The sequence below is a fragment of the Bactrocera tryoni genome, chromosome 1 (assembly GCF_016617805.1).
Source record: "Bactrocera tryoni isolate S06 chromosome 1, CSIRO_BtryS06_freeze2, whole genome shotgun sequence".
Lineage (NCBI taxonomy): Eukaryota > Metazoa > Arthropoda > Insecta > Diptera > Tephritidae > Bactrocera > Bactrocera tryoni.
Window position 1 is genome coordinate 33,085,627 of NC_052499.1, and position 25,804 is coordinate 33,111,430.

General features: G+C 35.3%; 1 protein-coding gene across 2 annotated transcripts; it reads left to right on the top strand.

Moving 5' to 3' along the window:
* Positions 1–397: 397 nt before the first annotated feature.
* Positions 398–21,851, top strand: LOC120776797 (peroxidase). 2 transcript variants are annotated; one of them, XM_040107799.1, is made up of 10 exons: positions 398–603; positions 789–974; positions 6,646–6,857; positions 6,925–7,669; positions 7,736–7,892; positions 8,624–8,794; positions 8,850–9,048; positions 21,170–21,275; positions 21,425–21,569; positions 21,786–21,851. In XM_040107799.1, exons 1-9 carry the CDS (start codon positions 398–400, stop codon positions 21,543–21,545), a joined length of 2,103 nt encoding a protein of 700 aa, XP_039963733.1. In that variant the 3' UTR covers positions 21,546–21,569; positions 21,786–21,851. The 2 variants fall into 2 exon arrangements, with proteins under 2 accessions (XP_039963733.1, XP_039963724.1); XM_040107790.1 differs by lacking the exon at positions 21,786–21,851 and having other exon boundaries at positions 21,425–21,635.
* The last annotated feature ends 3,953 nt before the right edge of the window (positions 21,852–25,804 follow it).

Here is a 25,804-nt window from a genome sequence, read left to right on the forward strand (position 1 = left end):
CCAAAAATCTGGATCATCGATTAGTGGGTCAAAATATCCTTAAATAATACTAGAAATCGAGTGGGGAGCATATGACAATAATTGCAACAAAATGTAGGCCAAAAACCGCTAAAACTGTTGTAATTACTTTTGATTTATATAAATAATCATTGGTGAACGTAAACTTTTTTGATATGAATTTGGCGCATTTTTAGCTTTAGCATTAATTTTTTTTTTTATTTTGGAAAAATTTGTTGATATGCTATATTTAATGTTAAATATACATATCTTGAAATGGATAGAAAAAAACCACAAAATTTATTCATTTTGAGACAAATAAACGTGTCGTAATTTAATAGAACTAAGTGTATGTAAACTTTATTAGTCCACTGTATTTGTTTTGATATTCTTATTGCAGATGATTTCTAAAACCAGCATATACATATATATTATATTAGTGACAAGATGCCTAATTTATGGATTCACTAAACTTTCAAGTTCAACATACCATATTATCCACAATGATCATCCAATTCAAGAAGTGTTTGGATTTCTTCGAGAGAACGTGCCACGCTATCGAAGTCCCCCTCCGCCACCAATACTACTTTCAAATAGAATACAAGGGTATGAATGTATAGTATATTTGTATGTATATACTTATGTATAAAATGTAATTTTTCATTGAAGGAGACAAAATAGATTCTTAGGTAATAAGATATAAACTTCGTATAAATTCAAAAATTTCCAAGGTTTTTAATGGAAATGGGATAACGTACTCACAAAAAAAAATCAACAATATTTCTTTTTAGCACAACGTCCTCTGCACCCGCGAACCCATTTGCTCAGTTCAATCCCTCTTATGGCGCGCATTTTCCTACCGGAGGCGTAGCAATATGTGCTATGGCTCCTCCTACTTGCGAAAATTCGGTATATAGAACCATGGATGGATCTTGTAATCATCTGGATAACCCCGCATTGGGAGTTGCGAATTCAAGGTAGATAGCACTTTTGTTGAAATCTTTCTAATTTATATACATATACCAGGCTATTTTTAAGCAACTACATATATCAACTATCAAATCAAAATTTCAAATTTCGACACAGAAAACTATTGCTGGAAACAGAAACTTGATTTGTAACCTAATAAATAAAGTTTATTTCAAGATGTTTTAGGTTTTTGTTTACAATTCGCATACGAAATTGATAATTTTTCCAGGTTGTTACACCTAATTCGTCATATACTGAAAATGAGAATCAGTGTTGAATGATCAAAATGTGAAGTTCCGAGTATGGAACAAGTAGTTTTTCTTTGATATTCGGAATTTTATTATATTTCCTAATTTAAGCGATATTGACAATGATTTCTTTTTAAACCGCCATGCCTAGTTGATAACATATGTATGTACATCTCAGTTTTACTGTTTCGTTAACTTAATGCATGAAACTTGTAACTACATACATACAAATGTATGTGTGTTATCATAAGATGCCTTTGTACCGCTTTTTTTCAATCGTGCTAAAAAACAAAATCTGTGATTTATCGAATTAAAAAAAGTCATAAAAAATATGATAACTTGTGAATTTGAGGCATGGTTATTTTGCGAAACAATGCAAAAAAATTTAAAAATTTACACGTCACTCACAGCACCCAAATTTGCCGAAAAGAAACCGAGATGAAAAGTCCACAGGAAATCCCATATAGTCTAAAAGCTTTGTTCAATTAATGATATTACGCTGGGTTTTAAAACTTAAGTGGGGAGTCTGCTTAAGAAGCTTCAAAAAATCGTTTTTTTTTGCTTAAATCTCTTCAAAAATTATGTAACAATATGTCCCCACAGTTATAGATGGAATTCGAAATATTGTCGAAGCTAGAGGGGAAATAGTGACTGAGCGTCTAGCAGGTATATTGGGTTTGGGCAGAAAACGAAAACTTTGACGCGCGATTTCTCGGTTTTTCACTTTTACAATTTTTCTTAATTGGCAGGCAGGATAGAAAATAAACTAAACATCGTATGGAATTGGGCAAAGTTTTTTATCTTTGGCATTAAATTATCTTCTATTTAAACTAACAAAAACTAAGAAAAGTCAAGTTTGGACATATTTTTAAGCAATTTTGGAATGTTCTCAGTTTAATTAGAAGATAAATTATTAAAAAATGTGAATCTCTTTGAATTTTTTGTTTCCGGTAGAAATTGCGACCTGCATCCTGCCCGCCGTCAGACAAATGCACATGCGAGATGCATCAGGCAATTGATTCCCAAAGCCAGAATATCAAAGATTTCGTATAAAAAAAAAATGTATTTAAATACATAATTATAAACCCTCTAAATTTCGCTTTAATCAATTTTTTCTTTTCCTCTCCAAAAAAATCGATTTTTTGAAGCAGGCTCCCCCCTCAATTCTCCACACGCATAACAAAAACTTTCGAAGCGTTAACAACACTTGCATAGTCAATACAATATACAGTCAGAAATTAATATTTAATTATTACAAAAACTGAAACAAAATTAGTATATATTGTTAATGAGGGTACACCAACTTAAAGAAAAATCATCGCAATGTTCAAGTGACAAAAACAGTGTTAACCAGTGTATTCGTTTTGTTTTTAAGAAATTCAATGAAAATTGTTTCAGAAAATAAACATATTTCATTATTTAATATTTTGTGAAAACATTACTGAAACGATATACAAAATTTTCGGAGTATTGTTTGTTACCAGACTTAATTTTGAATATTGACATTTCGAAATTTGAAGCCTCTAAAGCAGGGTAGAGGAAAAAATTTAAATTTTGATAAATAAAACTGAAAACGTTTGTATTCAAATTGAATTTATAAGCAAAATATGGATCCACTAACTGCCACTCCACGAAAATGATGCAAAAAGAGCTGCACATAATAAACTGAACTATGCAAATATTCTATAGTTTTCCAGAGAGTTATGTTAATTAAAAAATAGAAAATCTCGACCTTTTAAACTTAAAAAAAAACTGGTTAGTTGTTGTTATAACAAATGCACCCACCATTTCCGAAGCAGACGTCTTGTACCAGTTAAATATGTTAGAACAATCACTTAATTGTGGCCCAGATATGATTCCCTCATGCTTTTTTTAGAAATACGCCAAATATATGTATACACCAACCCTTAACAAAACTATTTAATTCATCTCTAAAGCAAGGCGTAGATCCATCTATATGGAAAAAGTCATTTATAATTCCTTTACATAAGAGTGGATTTAGATCATCCATTCAAAACTATAGGGGAATAGCAAAGTTGTCAGCAATACCTAAACTTTTTGAAGCAACTATAACAGACGACATAACCTTCTGGATTTCTCTACCAATTTCTTGTTCTCAACACGATTTTCGTAAACGAAAATCTACAGTAACTAATTTGCTTGAATTTGTATAACATGTATAACATATAAAGGGCTTTGGGGAAAATAAGCATATTGATGTTATATGTATACACAGATTTTAGTAAAGCTTTTAATAAAATAAACAATTCTATTCTTTTGAATAAACTTGATCTTCTTGGTTTTCAACCAATATTTCTAAAATGGGTTGCTTCTTATCTTAGTAATAGAATTGCATAAGTCATATTTAACGATACTTTTTCTGACATAATCAATGTTCCTTCAGGCGTTCCTCAAGGTAGCCATCCTGGTCCAATTCTATTCTTGTTATTTATTAATGACATATCATCTGTTATTAAGTGTTCAAATTATTTAAATAGTGAGAGTGTCAGTTGCAAACAGACTTAAACAACATAGTTTCTTGGTGTGTTAGAAATGATATACCATTGAACCTTAAAAAATTTAAAACGATTTTTTTTCACGTATATCTATAGACCCTACTTCATAGGAATACAAAACTTTAAGTTGGAGTAAGTATTCAATTTTGTTGATCTGGGAGTAACTATGGATCCCAAACTCAATTTTACTCAAGAGTCATTCTGCGTTGGATTTCGAGGTTGACATTGTTGTTGGTGTTAATACTGGCTCCAAGATAGACGAAATTATCAACGACTTCGAAGTTATGACCGTCGATTATTTTCCCCATCAATAAACTGAAGAAGTCGCACGATTGGGGACGCCTTTCCTGAAACCTCGTCTAGTATCGAACAGCTCGGAGAGGTCCTTCCCGCACACTTATACTCCAATCGGTTGTCACGCTTCCGTCCAACTGATGCATGCTTCTTATTAGTTATTCTTCGCTGTATTTGAATAGCTCGTCCGGCAATACATCTCACCCACCGCTTTGTTGTTCTTCAGGCGAACTTTTTCATAGTCGGGCAATGGAACGTCTGATCCAACGTTATCGATTGCGAAATCAGGTTCACCATCTCCAGTTGATATGCTTTCTTTGTCATTCAGCAGGCTGGTGAAATATTCCCTCCATAATTTCAGTATGCACTTGGCATCAGTCACTGGATCGAATTTGGGGGTTCTACAAGAGTGTGCTCCGGTTTTGAAACCTTCCGTTAGTCGCCGCATATTTTTGTAGAATTTTCGGGCATAACCTCTTTCGGCCAGCTTGTCAAGCTCTTCGTACTCACAGATTTCAGCCTCTAGGCAGTCTGCTTTCTCTCCGTTGCGATCTGGTACTCCTCATCGTACCAGCTGTTCCTTTACCTTTTCCGAAAACCAGTGCATTCGTTCGCAGCTGTACGTTGGGAGCTTGAAATGCCATCCCACAGTTCCCTTATACCGAGTTGTTGATGAGTGCTCTCAGAGATCAGGAGTGCAAGTCGAGTAGAGCAGCTTCTTGGCATTGGACCATCCTTGTGTTTGTTGACACGGGTTTTTTGCTGAACAGAGGCGGGTGCGTATCTTGCTTCCAACAAGGGAGTGGTCAAAGACGATGTTAGGACCTCGGAGCTTACGCACATCTAAAACACTGTGGATGTGTCTTTCGTCTTTAAGTCGTCACATCGTCCTTTTCTTTAGACAGATTGTGGCTAGACGTTCATCCACCGTGGTAAATCTGAGTACACGGTGACAGAGTCTCTCTCCCGCCCCGAATTTTCGCTCTTTTATATGACTACTGTAATAAATGCGGCAAAGACCTACTCGTCTCAGTCCTTGTCCCGTCCATCGCACTTCTTGGACGGCGGTGATGTCAGCCTTTAATTTTAGGACATCAACCAGCTGGGCAGCGGCACTTTCCCAATTAAGGGACAGAAAATTCGAGGTGCATGCCATTAAATCATAGTTCTTATTACGTTTGCTTGGGTCGTCATCAAAAGGGGGTTTCTTTTCCAAGGCTGATGTTTACTTTTCATTGAGGTTTTTTACGTGACGTCCCAAACTTAGCGCACATCCCTGGGGAGGGAGGGTTCGCCTTTTCACTTTAGCTCACCTGCAAACAGATATTTTTTTGCTACCCAGAGAATACTTGGTCGTGAGCAGCTTGAGCGATATGTAAAAGAATTGTTTATGACCCCACCCAAATGAATGGTGCTTAGAGAACTCTCTTCATTTACGTGAACTTCTGCACATGGTTCCACCTACCGATTAATATTAACAATATACTACTTGCGATGAGCAAAAAATAGTAAGACTTTGCTCATTTTATTAAAATTGTTAAATTATTTTTCAAAATATATGTCGTTCCCCTCAAAGTAATTCCCCTTGGTCTCAATACATTTGGGCCAAAGTCCAATCCTCGAAACAGCTGTAAAAGACAATTTCCGGAATAGCCCAGCATAAATACATATGGTTTATCCGGAAAGTAATAGGACTGATTTTCTTCTGTCGCGTCTGTACTTCGGAGCGTGCGCGCATCGACTGGAATCGGTAGAGAGCGTTCCCAGCTAAGGAACAAGCGGCTGGTCAGTTGTCTCCGAGCACCTTGGAAGGTCGCTGATGAATGAGCAAATCCAAAGTGAAAACGATGCTCATTGTCTGTTTTGACATCAAAGGTATCGTCCACCATGAATTTGTACTTCCTGGACAAACTGTCAACGCCAAGTTCTACGTGGAAGTCCTCAAGAGACTCAAACGAAGGGTCAATCGGGTCCGACAAGCCACGCCTTCCTTGTGAACAGCTACCTAACCAAGGCTGGCATCACAACGCTTCTGCGGCCATCCTATAAATAACAAACAACTGAGAAGCCGCTCGTTCTTTAGCTAGGAACGTCCTCTACGGAATCCAATCGGTGCCCGCACAGACCGAAGTACAGACACGACGGAAGAAAATCAGTCCTATTACTTTTAGGACAAAACCCTGTATGCACCAAAGTGATAGCAAAGTTATCGTTTAGATGAAACAACTATTATATACTCTGTGTAACATGTTCAGATATTATAACAAGGATACAACTATTTGATGCAACATATTCGTAACTTGGTGAGTTATGATAGTTTTAAATGTTAATGAGATTGAAATGACAGTTATATGAGTCAAAAATAGAGCTGATTTTTACCAACAGAACAACTCTCAATACTCATTTGTTTATTTATAGCCCTTTGACGTTGTCCGCAACTACAAGAGACTTTGAAAAAGTTACTTGTGTCGATTTTTTTGAGGTACATTTGAATTTCTTTTTAGTAAGTTTTAGTGTAAATAATTTTCATTTTTGAAGGTATATGATATACCGAAGGAATATGAGTCCTCTATTAATAACGGTGTATAACTACCAAATAATTAACTGGTACAATATTTTAGGTACGGACGCCTTTTAGCACCGAAATACGGAGATGGGATTTCATCACCAACGCGCACATTAATTGGAGAAGATCTGCCAAATGCTAGACTTATTTCACTTGTTGTTTTCGGTGAGATGGACGTTCCAGATCCGCAATTTACTTTAATCAATATGCAATGGGGTCAGATAATGACACATGATATGAGTATGCAGGCAGGAGGAACGCAAGCCAGTACGCAATCTTGTCGAGAAAAATTTTTCATTTTACCACTTTTTAACATTGTTATATTTTTCTACAGGAAAACATCCAACTCGATGCTGTACTGACGATGGTCGTTTAATAGCATCGAATGAAGCTCCCACAACATGCTATCCTATAATTGTGCCACCCAATGATCCCGCATACTCTCAAGTAGGAACTGAGTGTCTGGACTTCGTGCGAACACTAACAGATCGTGACATTAAATGCCTATATGAAGAAGGCCCAGCAGAACAGTTGACTGCTGTGACATCATATGCTGATCTCTCATTAGTTTATGGAAATTCTATACAACAAAATAGTGAGATACGGGCTTTTCAAGGCGGTCGCATGTCGGTTGATCAAAGGAATGGTGCAGAATACTTACCCCCTTCTCGAAATGCTTCTAGCGATTGTGATGCTGCTCCACCTGGGGAGGTCTGTTATCAAGCTGGTGATATTCGTGTAAATCAAAATCCTGGTTTGGCCATTTTACATACTATTTTACTCAGAGAACACAATCGCATTGCCAAAGTACTGGCTAAACTAAATCCTCATTACAATGATCGCACACTATTCCAAGAGGCACGCAAAATAAATATTGCCCAATACCAACATATTAGTTACTACGAGTGGTTGCCCATATTCCTTGGATCCGAAAATATGTTAAAAAACAGATTAATTTACAAAACCTCATCCAAAAATTTCATTAACGATTTTGATAGCGCAATTGATCCATCAGTCTTGAATGAACATGCGACTGCAGCTTTTAGATATTTCCATTCACAAATAGAAGGTCGTCTTGAGTAAGTAAAACTTTTTTTTTACATATAAATGTATATGCATATTCGTATAAAATATATCAATTTTAGTTTGGTTTCTGAATTGCGATCAGTTTTGGGATCACTACGCTTAAGCGATTGGATGAACCGGCCATCCATAATTGAGGTCGGCGACAATTTCGACTCATTAACCCGAGGTCATTCAACACAACCCGAGGAGCTTACCGACATCAATTTCGACAGAGAGGTATGTACTAATTTATAATAGTTTGGGTTTCTAATAAATGGTTTGTAAGTAATTTTTTAACAAATGGCAATTTATTATTTGTATTGAATTAAGTATTTTAAAATATTTGAAAGCAAAATTTTTTTTGTTAACAATGCATGTAATTTAAGGCTTTTTTTTTAATTTCATGATGTTTAAATACTCTTTTTATATTGTATTTCTGATATCTAAGAAATTTGCAAGCGAAGAAAGTTAAGAGAGAACACTAGAATTTTATTTCAAGAAAAGTAGTAAATTTGTTCTCTTGAAATTTTGTTTACAGATAATGTGAATGTTAAATGGTTGCATTTTGGTCAACTTTTATATCTTCTATATCAGACCCGATAGTTTAAATCGTTCCTTTTTATGCTGCCGTTCGGGCCGTAAATCGGTTGAAAGTTATCACTAAAATGAGAAAAAATTGATCATTTTGAGAAGTGTTTGGAGCTGTTCAATCTTAATAAACCAAAATTTGACGTCTATACATACATATGTTACTTTACTCAGACCTTAAGAAAGAAAAAAATTTCTGAGGCTGATGCCTATTTTAAAGCAAAAGGCTAAACTTCCTCGTTGTTTCCAACTCAAAAAACGTATTGTCAAAAATATTGTTTGTCTTTAAGCGATTTTCTAATTATGTGTGTAAGTAATAAGTAAATTGCCGCCAAATGGTTAGTAATCAAAGTAATCCCTAATTGATTTTATATTCTCAGATAAAGCACTTCTTATTGAGACGCAACATGCCTTTCGGAAGTGATCTGAGAGCAATTGATATCCAGCGAAATCGGGACCATGGATTGGCGTCTTACAACGATTTAAGAGAATTTTGTGGAGTAAAGAGAGCAAATAGATGGGAAGATTACAGCGATCTTATTGAACTCGATGTATGCATATGTCTTTAAAAGCAAATAGGATAAAATATAATTTGATACCTTGCAGGTTATTGAAAAAATGAAAACCTTGTACGCAAGCCACGAGGATGTAGATCTGACGGTGGGAGGAGCTGTGGAGGCTCATGTGGCTGGCGCACTTGCTGGTCCTACATTCCTCTGTATTCTTACAGAACAATTCTATCGTACACGTGTTGGTGATCGTTTCTGGTACGAAAATGGTGACTCATTAACTGGTTTTACTAAAGGTAATATTTTTTTTAATATAATAATGCTATATAAAATAAATTTAACTTTATTTAATATAATAAGTTACCTATGTAGTTAGTTTGTTTGTTTTCAATTTAAAGTCAACCATGAAAATAAAAAATTTTAAAATTTCAAGTTCCAGAAAAAACTTGTATAACACTATTACAGAATATATTTAATGTTTTATATCAGGTAAACCATCCAAAGCAGTCTTTACTATTTTGGAGATTCAATAACGCTTAAGAAAACACAAATTTGTATATTAATTAAAATTTTTTCGAATATGTAAATTTATTTTGTGAGAAATCTTATAAAAAGAAAACTCATATACATTTCCTTTTTTTGTGCAAAATAATCATAGATTGATTACTGGCAACTAACTATGTACATAAGAATAGGGAAACTCTAACCCTAAGACCAATAGCAGTGATATTTTTTTTCAAGGTCAAAAAATGTGTGAAAAAATCTATATTTTTGTGAAAAAATAAAAAATAACTCATCATCAACATCTCATGATATATGTATTGACATCAAAAACATCATGGGAATGACAAGGCAGGCAGAGACGGTTAGGTAAGGCTCTTGCCTAACGAGTCTCGGTGGAGTCAATTCCAGGCCTTCGCAACAAGCAGGCAATAGTGGCAGGGATAATGCGAAGCCCAACTTATTCCAGTGTGAGAGCGCCTCAAAATAAGCGTTTTTTATAACATTTTCCATTATGGCCAGATCGAACAAAATAAGAATTTTTGGGCATTTTAAATTAAAACACCCAACATTTATTACGATTGCAAATTATTATATATTGGACTTTTAATATATGACGAAACTACTTAGATCCTTTTTTATGATTTTATGATATATTAAAACAACTGACTTTTGATCTTTCAATACTTAATAAGGTGAATTAAGCCTGTTAGTTCTCAATTATCAAATGTTGTTAATCATTTGTAATTGAAAATTAATTCTATTATGCATCAAATTACAAAACGTTTCATGAAATATATTTAAATTTCGCATTTTCTTTGATTTTCATTGTTTTAAATTTTTATTAGCGATCTTGAACAGCGGCAACAAATTCCTCCGTTTACATATTTTTTTGGTAAGATTTCAATCTGACCATCGCTCGTTTCCAATTGTTAAACGTCAAAACCTCCCCAATCCAGTCAACTGTCAAAGTTTAGGTGGTTTTGACGTTTAGCAATTGTTCTCTCACTTCCAGTGAGAGAGGAGTTGGACATCTCTTTATCTCTGATAGTGGCATGAATGAGAAAGCGAATGCAAGGCCGTACATGTCGACTAGTAAAATTCAAAAGGAATGATAAAAAGTCTAGTAGAAGTGCAAATAGGTCACTATTTAATTGGCGGGCATGCCAGTAGACTATGTTCACCATACAACGATTATTATACTTATATAGAAGCCGTTAAAAGGTAGAAGAGGAGATAGTAAAACATCTACATATGCGAATGAAAGGCTCTCTACAGGAAAAGAATTGCTACTATCAGTACAAGGTTTCTAGAGACCGATAAAAATTATTCAGAGCACTTACTGAGGTTAAAGTAGAATTTCAGACATATCAGATGAAAGAGCAGCGTGCCTATAATAATATATTAAAGGGTCTACATTACATAACTAAAAAATATGAATATCGGGCTAGGATACATACGCAATGCACACTAATCATCCATGAAGAGTCAATAATGAAAAAAGTGCAAAAAAAAGCAACAAATGCATGCATGGTCATGCAAATGACAGCTCAATTTACGGAATTCATTGCTCAACTCATGACGTCCATTAACAAATGCAATTAAGATTAAAATTACAATTTAGAATGCTAACTGTCTACGCAAAAGTAGAGTCGAGGTAAAGCTTTATATTAAAACCAACAACTGTTGTAATTCTTGTAAGAGAAACACAATTTAATGATCGATCATATTTCAAAATCTCGTCTCAAAGATTTGTCATGTCATGAAGTTGGCGAGCCAACTTATTGACCATCTGATCTCACGAAAATTCCAGATGTTCTTGATTTAGTTATTTCGAAAGGTTTTAACTCAAGACATATATGTACATATGTACTTCCATTTGTTTGGAGCTGAAAATAATTACGCAAACTTTTACCTCTGCTGGAGGAGAAATAACTTATCCCGGATCACCAGTTTAGCTTCAGAAAATTTTAACACTTTATAACTGATGACATCACAAATGGTAAATACAGTTTTGCAGCTTTCCTTGATGTCTGTCAAACATTAGACAAGGTCTGGCACCCAGACCTATTACATAAATTCAAGAAAAAACTGCTAAAGTTTTAATTACATAACCGAACGGTCTACATCAGGTATCGTGATGCAGAAAGCTATTGTTCATAATTTTCAAACTCCTAATTTATTCTTCAAAATCAATGTCATCAGCCTTAGCCTTAATACACTTGTCACAACGTTTTTCCAATCCTCGAAACAGTTGTTAAAGTCAATTTTCAGAATATCCTTCAATGCGCGTAGCGATTCACGTGTAATGTCTTCAATCGACTTAAAACAACTTCCCCGGAGCGGTTGTTTGAGTTTGCTGAATAGCCAAAAGTCACACAGAACTAAATCATGCGAATTGCGCTACGATATTAGTTGAATGCTTGGCGAAAAATTCGCAAAAACCCCAGTTGTCGGCTCATAATTCTGGCCTCTTTTTACGAATAGCTTCGCGCAAACGACGTATCGCACTAAAAAGTATTCTTTGTTGACAGTTTGGACGGTCAGAAGGAATTCGAAGTGCACCACACCTCGATAATCGAAGAAAACTATCAACAAATCCTTAATTTTTGACGTGGTTGTTTCGACTTCGGCTTTGCCACGATATTCGCCTGATTGATCGTCTATTTCCGGGTCGTAAGCATAGATCCAAGACTCACCGCCAGTAATAATACGTTTCGAGACATCCTGGTGGTCAGAGAGCATTTATTAAGACTTTAACGCTGTTTTCGAAAAAAATTTTGTGATCTTGGAACAAAACGTGCTTTCACTTTTCTTATGCCCAAATTGTTTTCGGTTCAACTTTGCGAAAGCTAATTTTAAGAAGATTAATTACGAACTTTCTGAAATAACTTGGCCAGATTAAAGTGGCAATATTGAATTTAGTGCATCCCACTTTAATGAAACTATTGTAAACTTATTTGAAAAATATGTTCCGAAGTTTTGAAAAGTATTTGAAAAATATGTCTAATTTATGGTTTTCGAAAGAATTATGTAAATTAAAAAATAGAAAATCTCGTGCTTTTAAACTTTTTTAAAAAAACTGGTTTAGTTGCTAACTATTCAAAATATTCTAAATTGCGTCGAAAATTTGCCGAACTTAACAAAATATTTTAGTAATTATATAAATAAAGTAAAAAATAATATTATACGTAATCCAAAAATGTTTTATAGTTTCGTCAACTCCAAACGCAGGATTTCTAATTTTCCTTCCGCTATGAAATATAAGTCTAGTATGTCTAGCGACAATCACACCATTTCTAATATGTTCGCTGAATTCTTTAGGTCCAATTACTCTCCAAACTCCAAAAAATGTTCCGCATCAGCACAAGTTATGTCCGATTTCTGTCATTAATGCACCTACCCTTTCCGAAGCAGACGTCTTAAATCAGTTAAATGTGTTACAAAAATTATACAATTATAGCCCCAGATATGATTCCCTCATGCTTTCTTAAGAAATGTGCCAAATATATATACCAACCCCTAACCAAACTATTTAATTCATCTCTTATGCAAGGCTTATTTCCATCCATATGGAAAAAGTCATTTATAATTCCTTTGCATAAGAGTGGATTTAGGTCATCTATTAAAAACTATAGGGGAATAGCAAAGTTGTCTGCAAAACCTAAAATTTTTGAAGCAATTATAACTGACGACATAACCTTCCGGATCTCTTCACTAGTTTCTTGTTCTCAGCACGGTTTTCGTAAAGGGAAATCTACCATAACTAATTTGCTTGAATTTGTATCACATGTATCAACGGGCTTTTGGGAGAATAAGAATACTGATGTTATATACACAGATTTTAGAAAAGCTTTTGATAAAGTAAACCATTCAATTCTTTTGAATAAACTTGATCTTCTTGGTTTTCAACCAATATTTCTAAAATGGGTTGCTTCTTATCTTAGTAATAGAATTCAACAAGTCATATTTAAAGATACTTTTTCTGACATAATCAATGTTCCTTCAGGCGTTCCTCAAGGTAGCCATCTTGGTCCAATTCTGTTCTTGTTATTTATTAACGACATATCATCTGTTGTTAAGTTTTGAAAAGTTTTATTATATGCTAACGATGTAAAACTTTTTAAAACGTATACTTCAAACAGCGAAAGATGTCAGTTGCAAACAGTCTTAAACAACCTAGTTTCTTGGTGTGATAGAAATGACATGCCATTGAACCTTAAAAAATGTAAAACGATGTGCTTTTCACGTAGAGCTGTAGACGCTCATACGCAATACAAAACTTTAGGTTGGAGCAAGTATGCAGTTTTGTTGATCTGGGAGTAACTATGGACCCCAAACTCAATTTTAATCTTCACGCATCTTCCACAGTTTCTCTTTGTTTTGTTAAACGTTGGTGTGAAGAATTTAGAGATCTGCTTACCACAAAAATTCTTTTTACATCTCTGGTGAGGCCTATATTGGAGTATGCTTCTGTGGTTTGGAACCCTAGTTACCAAGTCCATTCGAATAAGTTAGAGTCCGTTCAAAAACAATTTTTACTTTTTGCCTTAAATCATTTGCATTGGGATTCCAGTTTAAATCTTCCCCCTTACATTAACCGTTTGAAACTTATAAATCTCCCGACACTCGCTAGTCGTAGGGAGATGCTTGGTATAATATTTCTTGTAAAACTCATGAATGGGTCAGTCTGTAGCCCATCTCTCTTATCTGATATTAATTTTAACGTTCCCGCTCGCAGGCAGGCAGTTTAGACCCTTACTTTTTAAATTTTCTAGAACAAATTTTGAGTTAAACGAACCATTCCGCCGTAAATGTGATGATTTGAATTTTCATTCCAGCACATTTGATCTAACAGACTCACTCTTTACCATTAAAAAAATTATTTTATCTACTCTTAACAAGTAATATTTAAAATTATAAACTTTAATCTAATTCTTAATTTGGGCTGTTGAAATTTTTGTTTCTGTAGCTGAGCAGCTTAAGATCGCAACGCTTAAAACTCTCTTGCCTTTTATGACTCGGCTAATTCCGGTCGTTCGCGGATTGCGCCCCTCGCGTCGGTTGGGCGGGAGGAGGGTAATCGTTGGGTATTACTATAAATTATCTTTAAAAATGGTTTTCACTGATCCTTTCAATATTTCAACCTTGTCAGTAAGATCTCTGACTATTAATCGTCGATTGTCAAACACCAACTCCTTTATTTAGTTGACGTGTTGATTATTAGTTGATGTTGATGGCCGTCGTGGACGTGTTTCGTCGTCAATGCATTCTCTACCTTTTTGAATAATTAATACCAATCAAAAACACTTGATCACAACAAAAAATTATCACCGAAGACCTTATCTAACATTCTGAAGATTTCGGCACCAGAAATTTGATTCCGCGCACAAAATTTAATAGAACTTCTTTGTTGAATAATTTTATAATACTTATCGAGAAAATCACCGAATGCACTTTATGAACTTCAGAAAGACTAGCATATACTGAACATTAATGATTATTTAGATGTGACATTTGCCACAGATGTCAATGACATTCCCACTAAAAATTTTAAGTGATTAGATTACAATTAATCTCTTCACTAATCAAGCCCGTTCTCACTGCCGTTGGACTGATGATAAAACAGATGTATTTGTCATTCAAGAATTCACATAGCTTATTATTTATTAAAAGAAAACATTGTTATATAGTATATATAATATATAAAATCCGTCTTCTTTTAAATGTTTCCTATACAATGGAAGTAATTGACGCATTTTTTATTTGGGGAGTCGATTTTCAGGTGAATTGAGATTCATTGCGTTTAATTCATTTGTTTGTTTACATTTTTTCTCTTTGTAGTGTCTAAATCAGCTGTGATAATGAAATACAAGTAGATTTCCAATGCTGAGAAGTAGATGATGCTAAATCAGAGTCGCACAAAGAGTTTTCGCGTAGATTAGATTCAAATCACTTCGGAGACGAGATTGGGAACTGTCATTTTTGTATGGCGAAATCTTGTTAAGTTTATAAGAATGGTTGTATAAACTACTCGAAACTCGTCGAAATCGTATTCTTTTCTAGGTTGGTTGCAGCCGAATCTTGTAATTAAGTGGCGGTCATGGTATAGTTCAAATTAAAAAGTCTTACTCTTTTTTGCCCACAGAAATTATAACTCACTTTTAAGGGGACAGCCTGATTTAGAGGCTTCAAAAAATCTAGTTTTTTTGAGGATTTTTTGGGAGGGAAAGAAATAATTCATTAAAGCAAAATTTGTAGGGTTTATAGTTATATATTTAAACATCATTCGAAAATTTTTTGGATACGAAATATTGGGTGTCCTGCCTTTGGGAAGCAATTGCCCGATGCATCTCGCATGTGGATTTGTCGGACGGCGGACAGGATGCAGGTCGCAATTTTTATCAGACACTAAAAATTCAAAAAGACTCATACTTGTTAGCAACTAATCTTATAGTTAAACCAAGAAAATTCCAAAAGTATAAAATTCTACAATTTTTTAAAAATTGAAAAAAGTGGTCAAAAACAAAGTGAAGTGAACCATAAAAAATATACTTTATTTTGTTTCAAAATATGTTCCAACATGACTTTTTAGTTTAAGTAAAAGATAATTTAATGCCAAAGATAAAAACTTTGCCCCAGTTCCAAACGACGTTTAATTTTTTTCTATTCTGCCTGCCAATTAAAAAAAAATCGTATAAATGAAAATCCGAGAAATCGCGCGTCAAAGTTTTAGCTTTCTATCCAAGCGTTCATAGATATAGTACCTGCTATATGCTCAGTCACTATTTCCCTTCGAACGTTGACAATATTTAACTTTGGGGACATATGCTTAGATAATTTTTAAAGAGATTTAAGCAAAAAAAAATCGATTTTTTTAAGCTTCTAAAGCAGGCTCCCCCCTTATGCAAGGTATTTCTACAAAGCAATAACTCACGTCAAAAATTTCAAAATCACCACCGAAAGCATACTTTTGTTAGGTGTCCTCGTATTTTCGAATAAATTTACTTTAAAAAACTGATATTTTTGTTGAGATTCCGCTTTATTCAAAGTATTTAACAGGAATGAACAGAGTGAAAAAAATCATAGTCGTGTTCGTTTTGTACATTTTTTGTTAGTATGCATGTTTGCTGTTCCAGAGTCGCATTGGAAACGTACTTATTTTCAACACCCTTCCTCAATGTGATTCTGTTTACATAAAATATAATTTAAATTCATTAACTTAACAAAATGTAAGTGCTTTGTTTTCGAAAGATTGTTTGTTAGTATATCAGCTATCATATTTTCGGTTGAATTGTACTTTAATTCTATGTCACCATTCTGGACAACTTCTCGGACGAAATGATATCTGATGTCGATGTGTTTTGACCTGTTACGGTAAAATGGATTCTTAGCGAGATTCTGTGCGCTGAGATTGTCGCCATACAATATTGTTGGTGTACAAGCCTTGCCACAGCCAATTTCAATAATTAGATGTTTCAAGTGCAACGCTTGTTTGGCCGCTGACGATAAAGCCATATACTCAACCTCCGCACTGCTAAGGGCTACGGAATTTTGGTTTTCCGATTTCTACGATACCCGGCGTATGATCGACTTTCACTCATATCACCTCCCCAGTCTGCATCCACATAACCTCCAAGCGCCTGCCCACAACCGTGATAATTCAGTGTCAAGTCTTTTGTTGCTGCTAAATATCGCGTTACATGCTTCACCCCTGTGAGATGTCCGGTGTAAGGGTTGTTGTTCCTTTTTGCTAATTTCACAACCGAATGGTAAATTTGGGCCTGGAAGCCAAAGTTAACCACATCAATTCGCCTATTGCTGACTGATAAGCCGCTGCATCCACTTCCTCACACGTTTTTCATTGCACGCTACCTGATATCCTGCATCCAATGGCGTCGTTGTTACCCTGCATTGATGCATGCCGTGGCGTTGTAGCATATCGTCTATGTAAGGAGACTGATTCACTGAAATATCGCCTGTATCGCCATCGCGCTGAATCTGCATACCCAAGAACATCTGAAGTGGGCCTTTATCAACGTATTCAAACTTGCTTGAGATCATTGTTTTAATTTGTATTAAATCAGGCTTCTTCTGGCATGCTATAAGTAAATCATCTACATAGATTAATAATACACAACGGCTACATTCTATGTCCTTTTTATATAGGCACGGTTCATTCTGGCATTGAAAAAAACCAATATCACACAGCACCGTGTTCAGTTTGGGGTTCCACTCCCTTCCTGCTTGCTTTAACCCGTAATTCGCTTTGTTCAATCGTAACACTTTTTCTACACACGTTCTGTCTACATACCCCTCAGGCTGCTTCATGTAGATCACGTCTTTTAACTAGCTGTTGAGATAAGCCGTACAAACGTCCATCTGATGCAGGTGTAACTTCAACTCGACAGAGAGCGCAAGTATCAAGCGTACTGTTTCATATCGACACACCGGAGAAAATGTTTCGTTATAGTTCACGCCGAACTTCTGCGCGCACCCCTTGGCTACCAAACGTGCTTTGTACCGCTCAGCTGCGCCAGTTTTATCTCTTTTAACTGTGTAAACCCATTTACCCCCAATTACTTGTTCACCCTTTGGTAGGTCTGCCACAGTCCACGTGCCATTTGCCACTAAGGCCTTATTCGCTGCGTCCATAGCCGCCTGCCAGTATGAAGCATACTTGCCGTCAGTTGCCTCTTTGAACGTCTGTGGTAATGGTATCTCTACTGATTGCACTGCCTGTATAACATTGTAGCTCTTCTTCGGACGTCCTCGTATACCGCTCCGAATAATTCTAGGTCTACCTGGTCCTATCTTACGTTTCTGCTCCAGCTCTGGCTCATCTGCACTGCCGTGTTCGTCGCTTTCTTCATTGTACAAACGTTTCTCCTGCTTAACTTCACTTCTGCACGGGATAAATGTTTCTTCATTTGGATTTGAATCAGTTGGCAAATTTTCTGGTAATACATCAAAATCGATTTGATCATCTGACTGGGATTCGTTGAAATGTTCGTAGAACAAAACATCACGTTTTTCTACAATTTGATGCTTCTCTTGATCGTAGAGTCTGTAAGCTTTTGATGCGAAGGAGTACCCAACGAATCTGTACTCTTTACCTTTCGCATGGAATTTGTTTTTCGCGTTTTGTCTAAGCCAGCAACCACGGACCCAAATGTACGCACATTTTTTACATTCGTTTATCTACCACTCTAAGCTTTATATGGTGTCATGCCAATCAACGCTGCAGTTGGCGATCTGTTGCGGATATAGCACGCTGTCTGCTCTGCCTCTGCCCATAGAAACTTTGGCATATTTGAGTGTACAAGTAAACTTCTTGCCATCTCAAGTGCGGTTCACTCGTTCTGCGACGCCGTTCTGTTGGGGACTGTAGGGTACCGTCAGCTGACGCGTTATGCCCTGTTGTTTTAGAAAGTCTTCGAAACGCTTATTTATGAATTCTCAGCCGTTTTCGCTTTGTAAAACCTTGATTTTCCGCCCAGTCTGGCATTCGACCGTTTTCTTGAAAGTTACGAAATTTTCAAACACCTCATCTTTAGACTTGAGAAAAAATGTGAAAATACGCCGAGACATGCCACCGATGAAAGTTAAAAAATGTGATTAGCCACCAAGAGAACGCTTTTCAAATGGGCCACATACGTCGGTATGCACAAGCTCAATTTTCAGACACGTTTTACACTGCGTACTGTCTGCGAACTTCACATTTTCTATGCCAAACACCATTTTATTTTTTGTTAGCTTCATCAAACTGTCATAATTTAAGTGGCCATATCTATTATGCCAAACTTCTGCACTGCACTGTGCTGCACCAAAACACGCGTTGTTAATACACTCAAATACAAACAATTTATTTCTTTTTTCTGCTTTTAAAATTTGTTCGCCATTCTGGCTTACGAAAGCGTTTTCGTTGTTAAAGCTTACTGTCCAGCCACGTTCGACAGCTCGACTCACCGATACAAAATTCCCCTTAGCTCACAAGAATCTGTTTGAACTACAACGTCGCCTCTGCCCACTGCGGGTATAATGTTGTTGTCGGCCAACATAACATCCTCTGCTTGTGTGACATAATTTGTAAAAAGATTACGTGAGCCACTCATATGTGCCGTCGCGCCGCTGCAGCGGCTGTCCAGGTACCATCACGAGTGTTTTAAGTCGATTTTTCTTTTAGTTTATTTCTGCATTGATTTTTGTAGTGACCCCGTTGACCACATTTGTAACATTTGATATGACTCTTCTGCTCTCCCTTTTTCTCCATCGGCTTTGTGGTTGCTTGAAACGCCTGTTATTCACTGTAATGTTCTGGTTTAGTTGAACTGCCCTTGCCATCTTCTTCCTCTAATAACTTTATTTTTAATATGTCAAGGGAAGGCAGTGTATCGCGTGTTTCCATGGCGATCACGAAATGTTCAAAGCTTTTAGGCAAGTTTGAAAGTAATATTATTACTGCCAGCTCTTCACTGAGCTTAATGTCAACCTCTGAAAGCTTGTCAACTGTTGTACAAAATTTATTATATAGCCGGGCATAGCGTCGCCTTCCATCATCCCCAAACCAAGCAACTGCTTATAGAGCGACACTTTTCTTACTGCTCCACTGGGTTGATGCACCTCTTTTAGCTTTTTCCAGGCACTAGCTGAAGTTGTACAGTTCTTTAGATAGTACAATTGCGATGGCTTCTCAATGTCATCATGGCCAATGCTTTGTTATCGAGTGCATCCCAGCCCTCTCCGTCTGCTGCTGGTCTCTGTCCCCTGATGACTTTCCACGCCTCTGCATGCACCATTACGCTGCGCATTTGGATGCTCCAGGTATCATAGTTATCTTCATCTAATTTTTCAATCTGGTACATGGTTCAATCTGGTATCAGTTGCGATTGGATTCTTAAAGTACTACTAGTATAAACTATATTCTTTAAATATAAAAAACGCGGGACCCACGTGCCTGGGCCCATAACATCTTGAGCAGGAATAAAGGGTTGTTAAACTTATTCCAGTGTGAGAGCGCCTCAAAATTAGCGTTTTTTATAACATTTTCCATTATGGCCAGATTGAACAAAATTACAATTTTTGGGCATTTATCAACCCAATACCCAACATTTAGTATGAATAAAAATTACTAAATAGTGGTTATTTATTATATGGAGAAACTATTTACATCTTTTTAAAGAATATTATAACAACTGACTTTCGTCTTTTCTATACCCAATAATAGGATTTAAGCTTGTTAGCTCTCAATCATTAAATGTTTTTAATCATTTTCCATTGAAAATATACTATGATGCTTCAAATTACAAAACCTTTCATCAAATACCTTTAAATTTCACAAATTCATTTAATTTTCATTTTTATAAGTGGTCTTGAACGATGCAACTAATCCCTCCGTTTACATATTTTTTTGGTAAGATTTCAATCTGGCCATCGCTCGTTTCCAATTGCTAAACGTCAAAACCTACTGAACTCGATTAGCTGTCAAAGTTCAGTAGGTTTTGACGTTTAGCAATTGCTCTCTCACTTCCAGTGAGAGAGGAGTTAAAGATCTCTTTATCTCTGATCTTGAGATTCCGCTTTATTCAAAGTATTTAGCAGGAATAAACAGTTAGAGTGAAAAATCATAGACGTGTTCGCTTTGCTCATTTTTTGTTAGTATGCATGTTTACTGTTACAGAGTCGCATTGGCAACGGACTTATTTTCAACAATTTTAAACTAAGAAAGGTATTGGAGTTAGTAAGTCAGGTATTTACAATATTTATTAAACAAAAAAGAACGCAAATAAATGGTGTTTATTTCAATTAGATTTCATTTCTTAATTCGATTTTTTTTTTATCAGAGAATTTAATTTATTTAATAATATAAAATACTGAAAATTATTGAAGCACTAATATTGCAAATTATATTTACAGAACAACTATCTGAAATTCGCAAAGCCAGCATAGCCCGTTTACTATGCGATAATGGAAATCAAATCGCATCAATGCAGTCACAAGCTTTCATACTCGTTTCTAAATCGTAAGCAATGAAGCATTTTCATATACATACATACATATGTATATTTCTATTCAACACATTTTTACTCTCCCAACATATCACACTAACTATTCAGGTTTTGCTTTTTAAATTTCTTAAGATATACATATAATCTTTTATCTTTTTTTCAGAAACCCCGTTGTGCCATGCGCAGATATTCCTCAAGTAGATTTGACAAAGTGGATTGATCAGAACCCATTTGTGCCCACAAGTGATACTTTAAACGCAATTCCATATCACTATGGTAAATGATGAAAAAAATGTATCAAGCCAAGTGTAAGCACATACTTTGAAGAGTATTATTCAATATCAATATATAGAAAAATGTATCTACTTATTTTATATTATGAGCATTTTCAATAATTTTAATATATTATGTGTATGTATGTTATACAACAATAAATATTTTTTATAGAATAAAGCATGTATTAGAGAATTTAAATGAAATTCATAAAAATATTACTATTAAAAATTATTAATATTTTTTTACAGAATAGAAAGCAGAAAATGTACAAAATATAAACCTACAAAATTTCTTTGTCTCCAAGGTCATTAATGTTACCAAAATAAAATATATATAAAAACGGGTAAATCTGTTAGTAAAATATAAATGCTTCGTGTGTACATAAAAATATTATGAATCATTTACAGGACTAATATAATCACATTAGTATTACGATATTTTGGACACATGTCGTTTCTTTATAGTATTGACACAAGTACATTACATTTAAACTAATTATGGATGTACTAACATCAGTAGTTCATTATTAAAGATACAATTATTAACTTCATTTCATAAATTGTGTGTCATGAATTTACACTAAAATTTAAATAAAGCTAAGTGAAATGAAAAATTTTCAATTCAAACACTTGGAAATCTCATCATATTATAATTTTATGAAAACTTTTATTAATTATCGCTAGATTTGTTTAAGTGGGATAAATTTTCTGCGTCGTCTGCTAAGTTCTTATTTTCTTCCGAAATAGGTACCTTAATTATGGAGGCAGTATATTGAAGGGTTGCCTTCCATTTCTTGAATATCTTTATCTCATCATATATCTCAGTATGTTCCATAGTATCTCTTTTCAAAAGACATATGTTCTCATGCTGCCCACTAAGGATATATAGTATAATGCAAATTCACAAAGTTCTACCAGACAATAAAGAGATATTGGGTTAAGTCTAACAGATTTTCTGATTAGAATAAATTTAAAAATTATTTAATTAAAAAACTCACTTTTCATCCACATTGTAGTACATGATAATTTTTATTACTAAAAGCATATCAGAGTAAAAAGAAAACCAAAGAATATCTTCGTGCTTGATATGTGATTAAATGGATGCCCAATTTAGTGGGAAGCTCCACCAGTTTATTTTCAGTTCAATAAGCACCCAGTATTTCGGCAAAGGAAAACACATTAATTTAAAAGGTATTAAACACTTTAGGGCAGTGGCGCTCAACGCAATAAAAATCCAAACACGCGTGTTTGACTGATAATTCTGCTACTGCGAAAAATATCACACGCACACGAAAGCGGCTGAACACGTACGCTAGGTACGTACGAAAATCTATAGCAATGTTTGTGCAGCGCAAACGTAAAATGTAGTAGTATTGAAATCAGATATGTTTGTAAAAATGATTGCGCATGTTAACGGCGACCATATCACGCAGGACCGCTGAGATTCGAAATATATCCGTAGCGCACAGGACTGGCCGCGAGCAGGAACCGTATGGTGACGTTGTTAGCGAAAATTGCACCGCGCGGGATGGGTGTCGGAAAACGAATGTTGACGTGCAAATTGTAAGAGACGAATGTTGATGGGCGAACTGCGGCTGACGAATAGGATAGCTTTCCGGTTGTCCATTCCTTTTGTGAGTTGGGTTGCGTACGAGTGTGGTGTGTTGTAATGTCATCAGCTGTCGCATTAGGATGCGCTAGTTTTACCGAGTAGAGGGGGTGGATGCTTAACTCATTTAAATATCCTGGCCCCCCTAGGCGAATATTTTGCCTAGTTTTATATATACTATATAATTTGATGCATATAATTCGGCTTACTCTTGGTGGGGTAACCGAGGCCGCAGAATATTAGCCGTAAGAAGCGATTTTGGTTTTAATAGCCAATTGTATTTTTTGTAAATATTTGTGCTTAAGGTAATAATTGATTTTGCGTGCTTTTACGACTTATTGTATTATTATACCAAACAAGTTGTTTGCTTTTATTAATTTTTTTAGCTGTGTACAATTTATTATTTATCGGTTTGGCATACCGGTATTTATTATAGGCCTTGTCTGTATTATCGGCAATGTTTGGACTTTACTTACTCTCGGCTTATAAAGGATAGTAACTCCACGCCTGGCCAGATATGGTCAGAATGGGTACTATTTAGCCCTGGAGTTAGGACTGTGACAATAGAGGGATCTTGCGAGAGAATGGTCGTGAATGGAGAACGGCTTCGATTCGTGGAGTAAACAATTCTTCATAATTTATTTGATGCTTTATGTAGCTAATTTCCATAACCCACCCATATGAGGAGCTCTTTGATACGAGTAGATGTGCTAAAAGCGACCTTAGCTTTGTAAGCGTAGGTGCGCCAATGTATCGCATTGGGAGTATTGTGATCCCTTGACTTCCTTTTTGATTTTATTTATATTTGAAAATTTAAGCCTCTATGGGGCAATATTGTATAAAATGTGTCGTCTTTTCGACTTTTGAAGAACATTTTGTTATATTTTATGTTTTAGTGCATATGCACTTATTTGGCGTTTAGTAGCGCGCCACATAACTTCAAATTTTTTGAATCAGGATTTTGTATCATTTTTGGCGAAAGCCATCCTGCGGGGCCGAAAGGTTACGAACATATATTTGTGTTTTTATATGAGGTTGTCAGAGGAAATCTGACCTTGCTTCTTCTACATTTATGTGGGGTATTTGAAAAATGTGGCTCTAGTGGTTGTCGTTATTTGATCGAGTAGTTGTGGCTTTAGAGAATTGCTCACAATACTGATTTTTTATAATTTTGTTTGTTATTGGAAGTTTCCTTAATTTTTGCAATTTCCTTAATTTTGAATTAAGGTATTTGTCCTCAACTTAAGTTGGTATGGTGGAAACTGGTTTTGCAACTATGTAGTCCACTTTGTGTTTCGCTGTGCAGCTTTTGAATTTTTTGTGCCTTTGAGCAACATGGTGACTCTTGGCAATTTTTACAGTTTTGTGTTTCGGGATTTGCTTTTGCAATTAAACCCGTGGTTTTTTTAGTATATGTATTTAAATGTGTTTATAATTTATTATGCTTTTTTTACTTACGTATGCCCAAATACTTCTTGGGTTTATTTCCTTACAAAGAAGTATTGTTGACAACATTAATATTTCATAATAAATCGATATTACTCGAGCTCTTCGTATCCGTAATTCCTGCTCACTTTGTTGGATAGCAACTTAATATTCTCGGCTGCAGGAATTTAATGCAGCTAGATATTTATTGCTTTCTTCTTGGTTTGTAGCAAACAAAAGTAAACATTTTTTCAATTTTGAATCCATCACTCATTTATTAACTTATTTTTTACAAGAAGAAAATATGTAAACAAAAACAAAAACAAAAACACAAATTCATACAGCTGTCAATTTCTCTAATTTAATTGGGTTATCTTTGCTATATCGTAAAGCTTAGTGTCCATAATTTTCATTTTTATATATTCATTCCTGATTATAACGCAGAGCGGAGTAGGACTCATCTTAACTGACCTAAGTGACATTCCAGTTTGTAACGCTAAGCGCAATCTTACTCAGTGTTCCGATTTAAGTGTCTTTTGTATTTTCTATTCCTGAGTATAAGGCCGGGCGTAGCAAAACGCACCGTGCCGATTAAGGTGACATTTCGTAGAGTTTAAGTGATATTTCTTTACTAATTGCAACATCCAGCGTAACGAACGCATTGTGAATTTGGTGACTTTTAAATATACATATATTTTCTTTCTCTTTGATTGTAACGGCGAGCATAGCCACGCTCGGTGCTAATTTGATGACTTTTGGCTAAACTAAGTGATATGTTTCTATGAATTTCGTTATGAATAAAGCAAACAATTGGAAATCTAAAAAGTGAACAGTGACTGCCTGCGGTTTTTCCTTGTTGGTCGCACAAATCGTTGAGAAAACTAAAAGAAGAGACGCATTTTATATACGTAAAAACAAATACATAAGTGGTTTTGTGTGTGATTGCATAAAGCGATTTGGCGGAGTGTTTGTAAAAGAACTGTGCAAAGAATTGAGCCGCGGTAGAAATTACGTTTAGAAGTTGGAAACTGTGACAGTGACGAAGCAGTGAGTCGTAGCACAAACTAAAATCGAACAAGTAAGGAAGGGCTAAGTTCGGGTGTCACCGAACATTTTATACTCTCGCATGGTAAAGTGATAATCGAGATTTCATAATACGTCATTTACATATTTTTCAAATACCGTATTTTTGTAAAGTTTTATTCCGCTATCATCATTGGTTCCTAATGTTTAT

Coding starts and splice junctions, on each gene's coding strand:
- LOC120776797 (XM_040107799.1), top strand. CDS start 398: ATGATTTCTAAAACCAGCATATACATATATATTATATTAGTGACAAGA. Junction 975..6,645: donor TTGGGAGTTGCGAATTCAAG/GTAGATAGCACT, acceptor ACAATATTTTAG/GTACGGACGCCTTTTAGCAC. Junction 7,670..7,735: donor CAAATAGAAGGTCGTCTTGA/GTAAGTAAAACT, acceptor TATCAATTTTAG/TTTGGTTTCTGAATTGCGAT.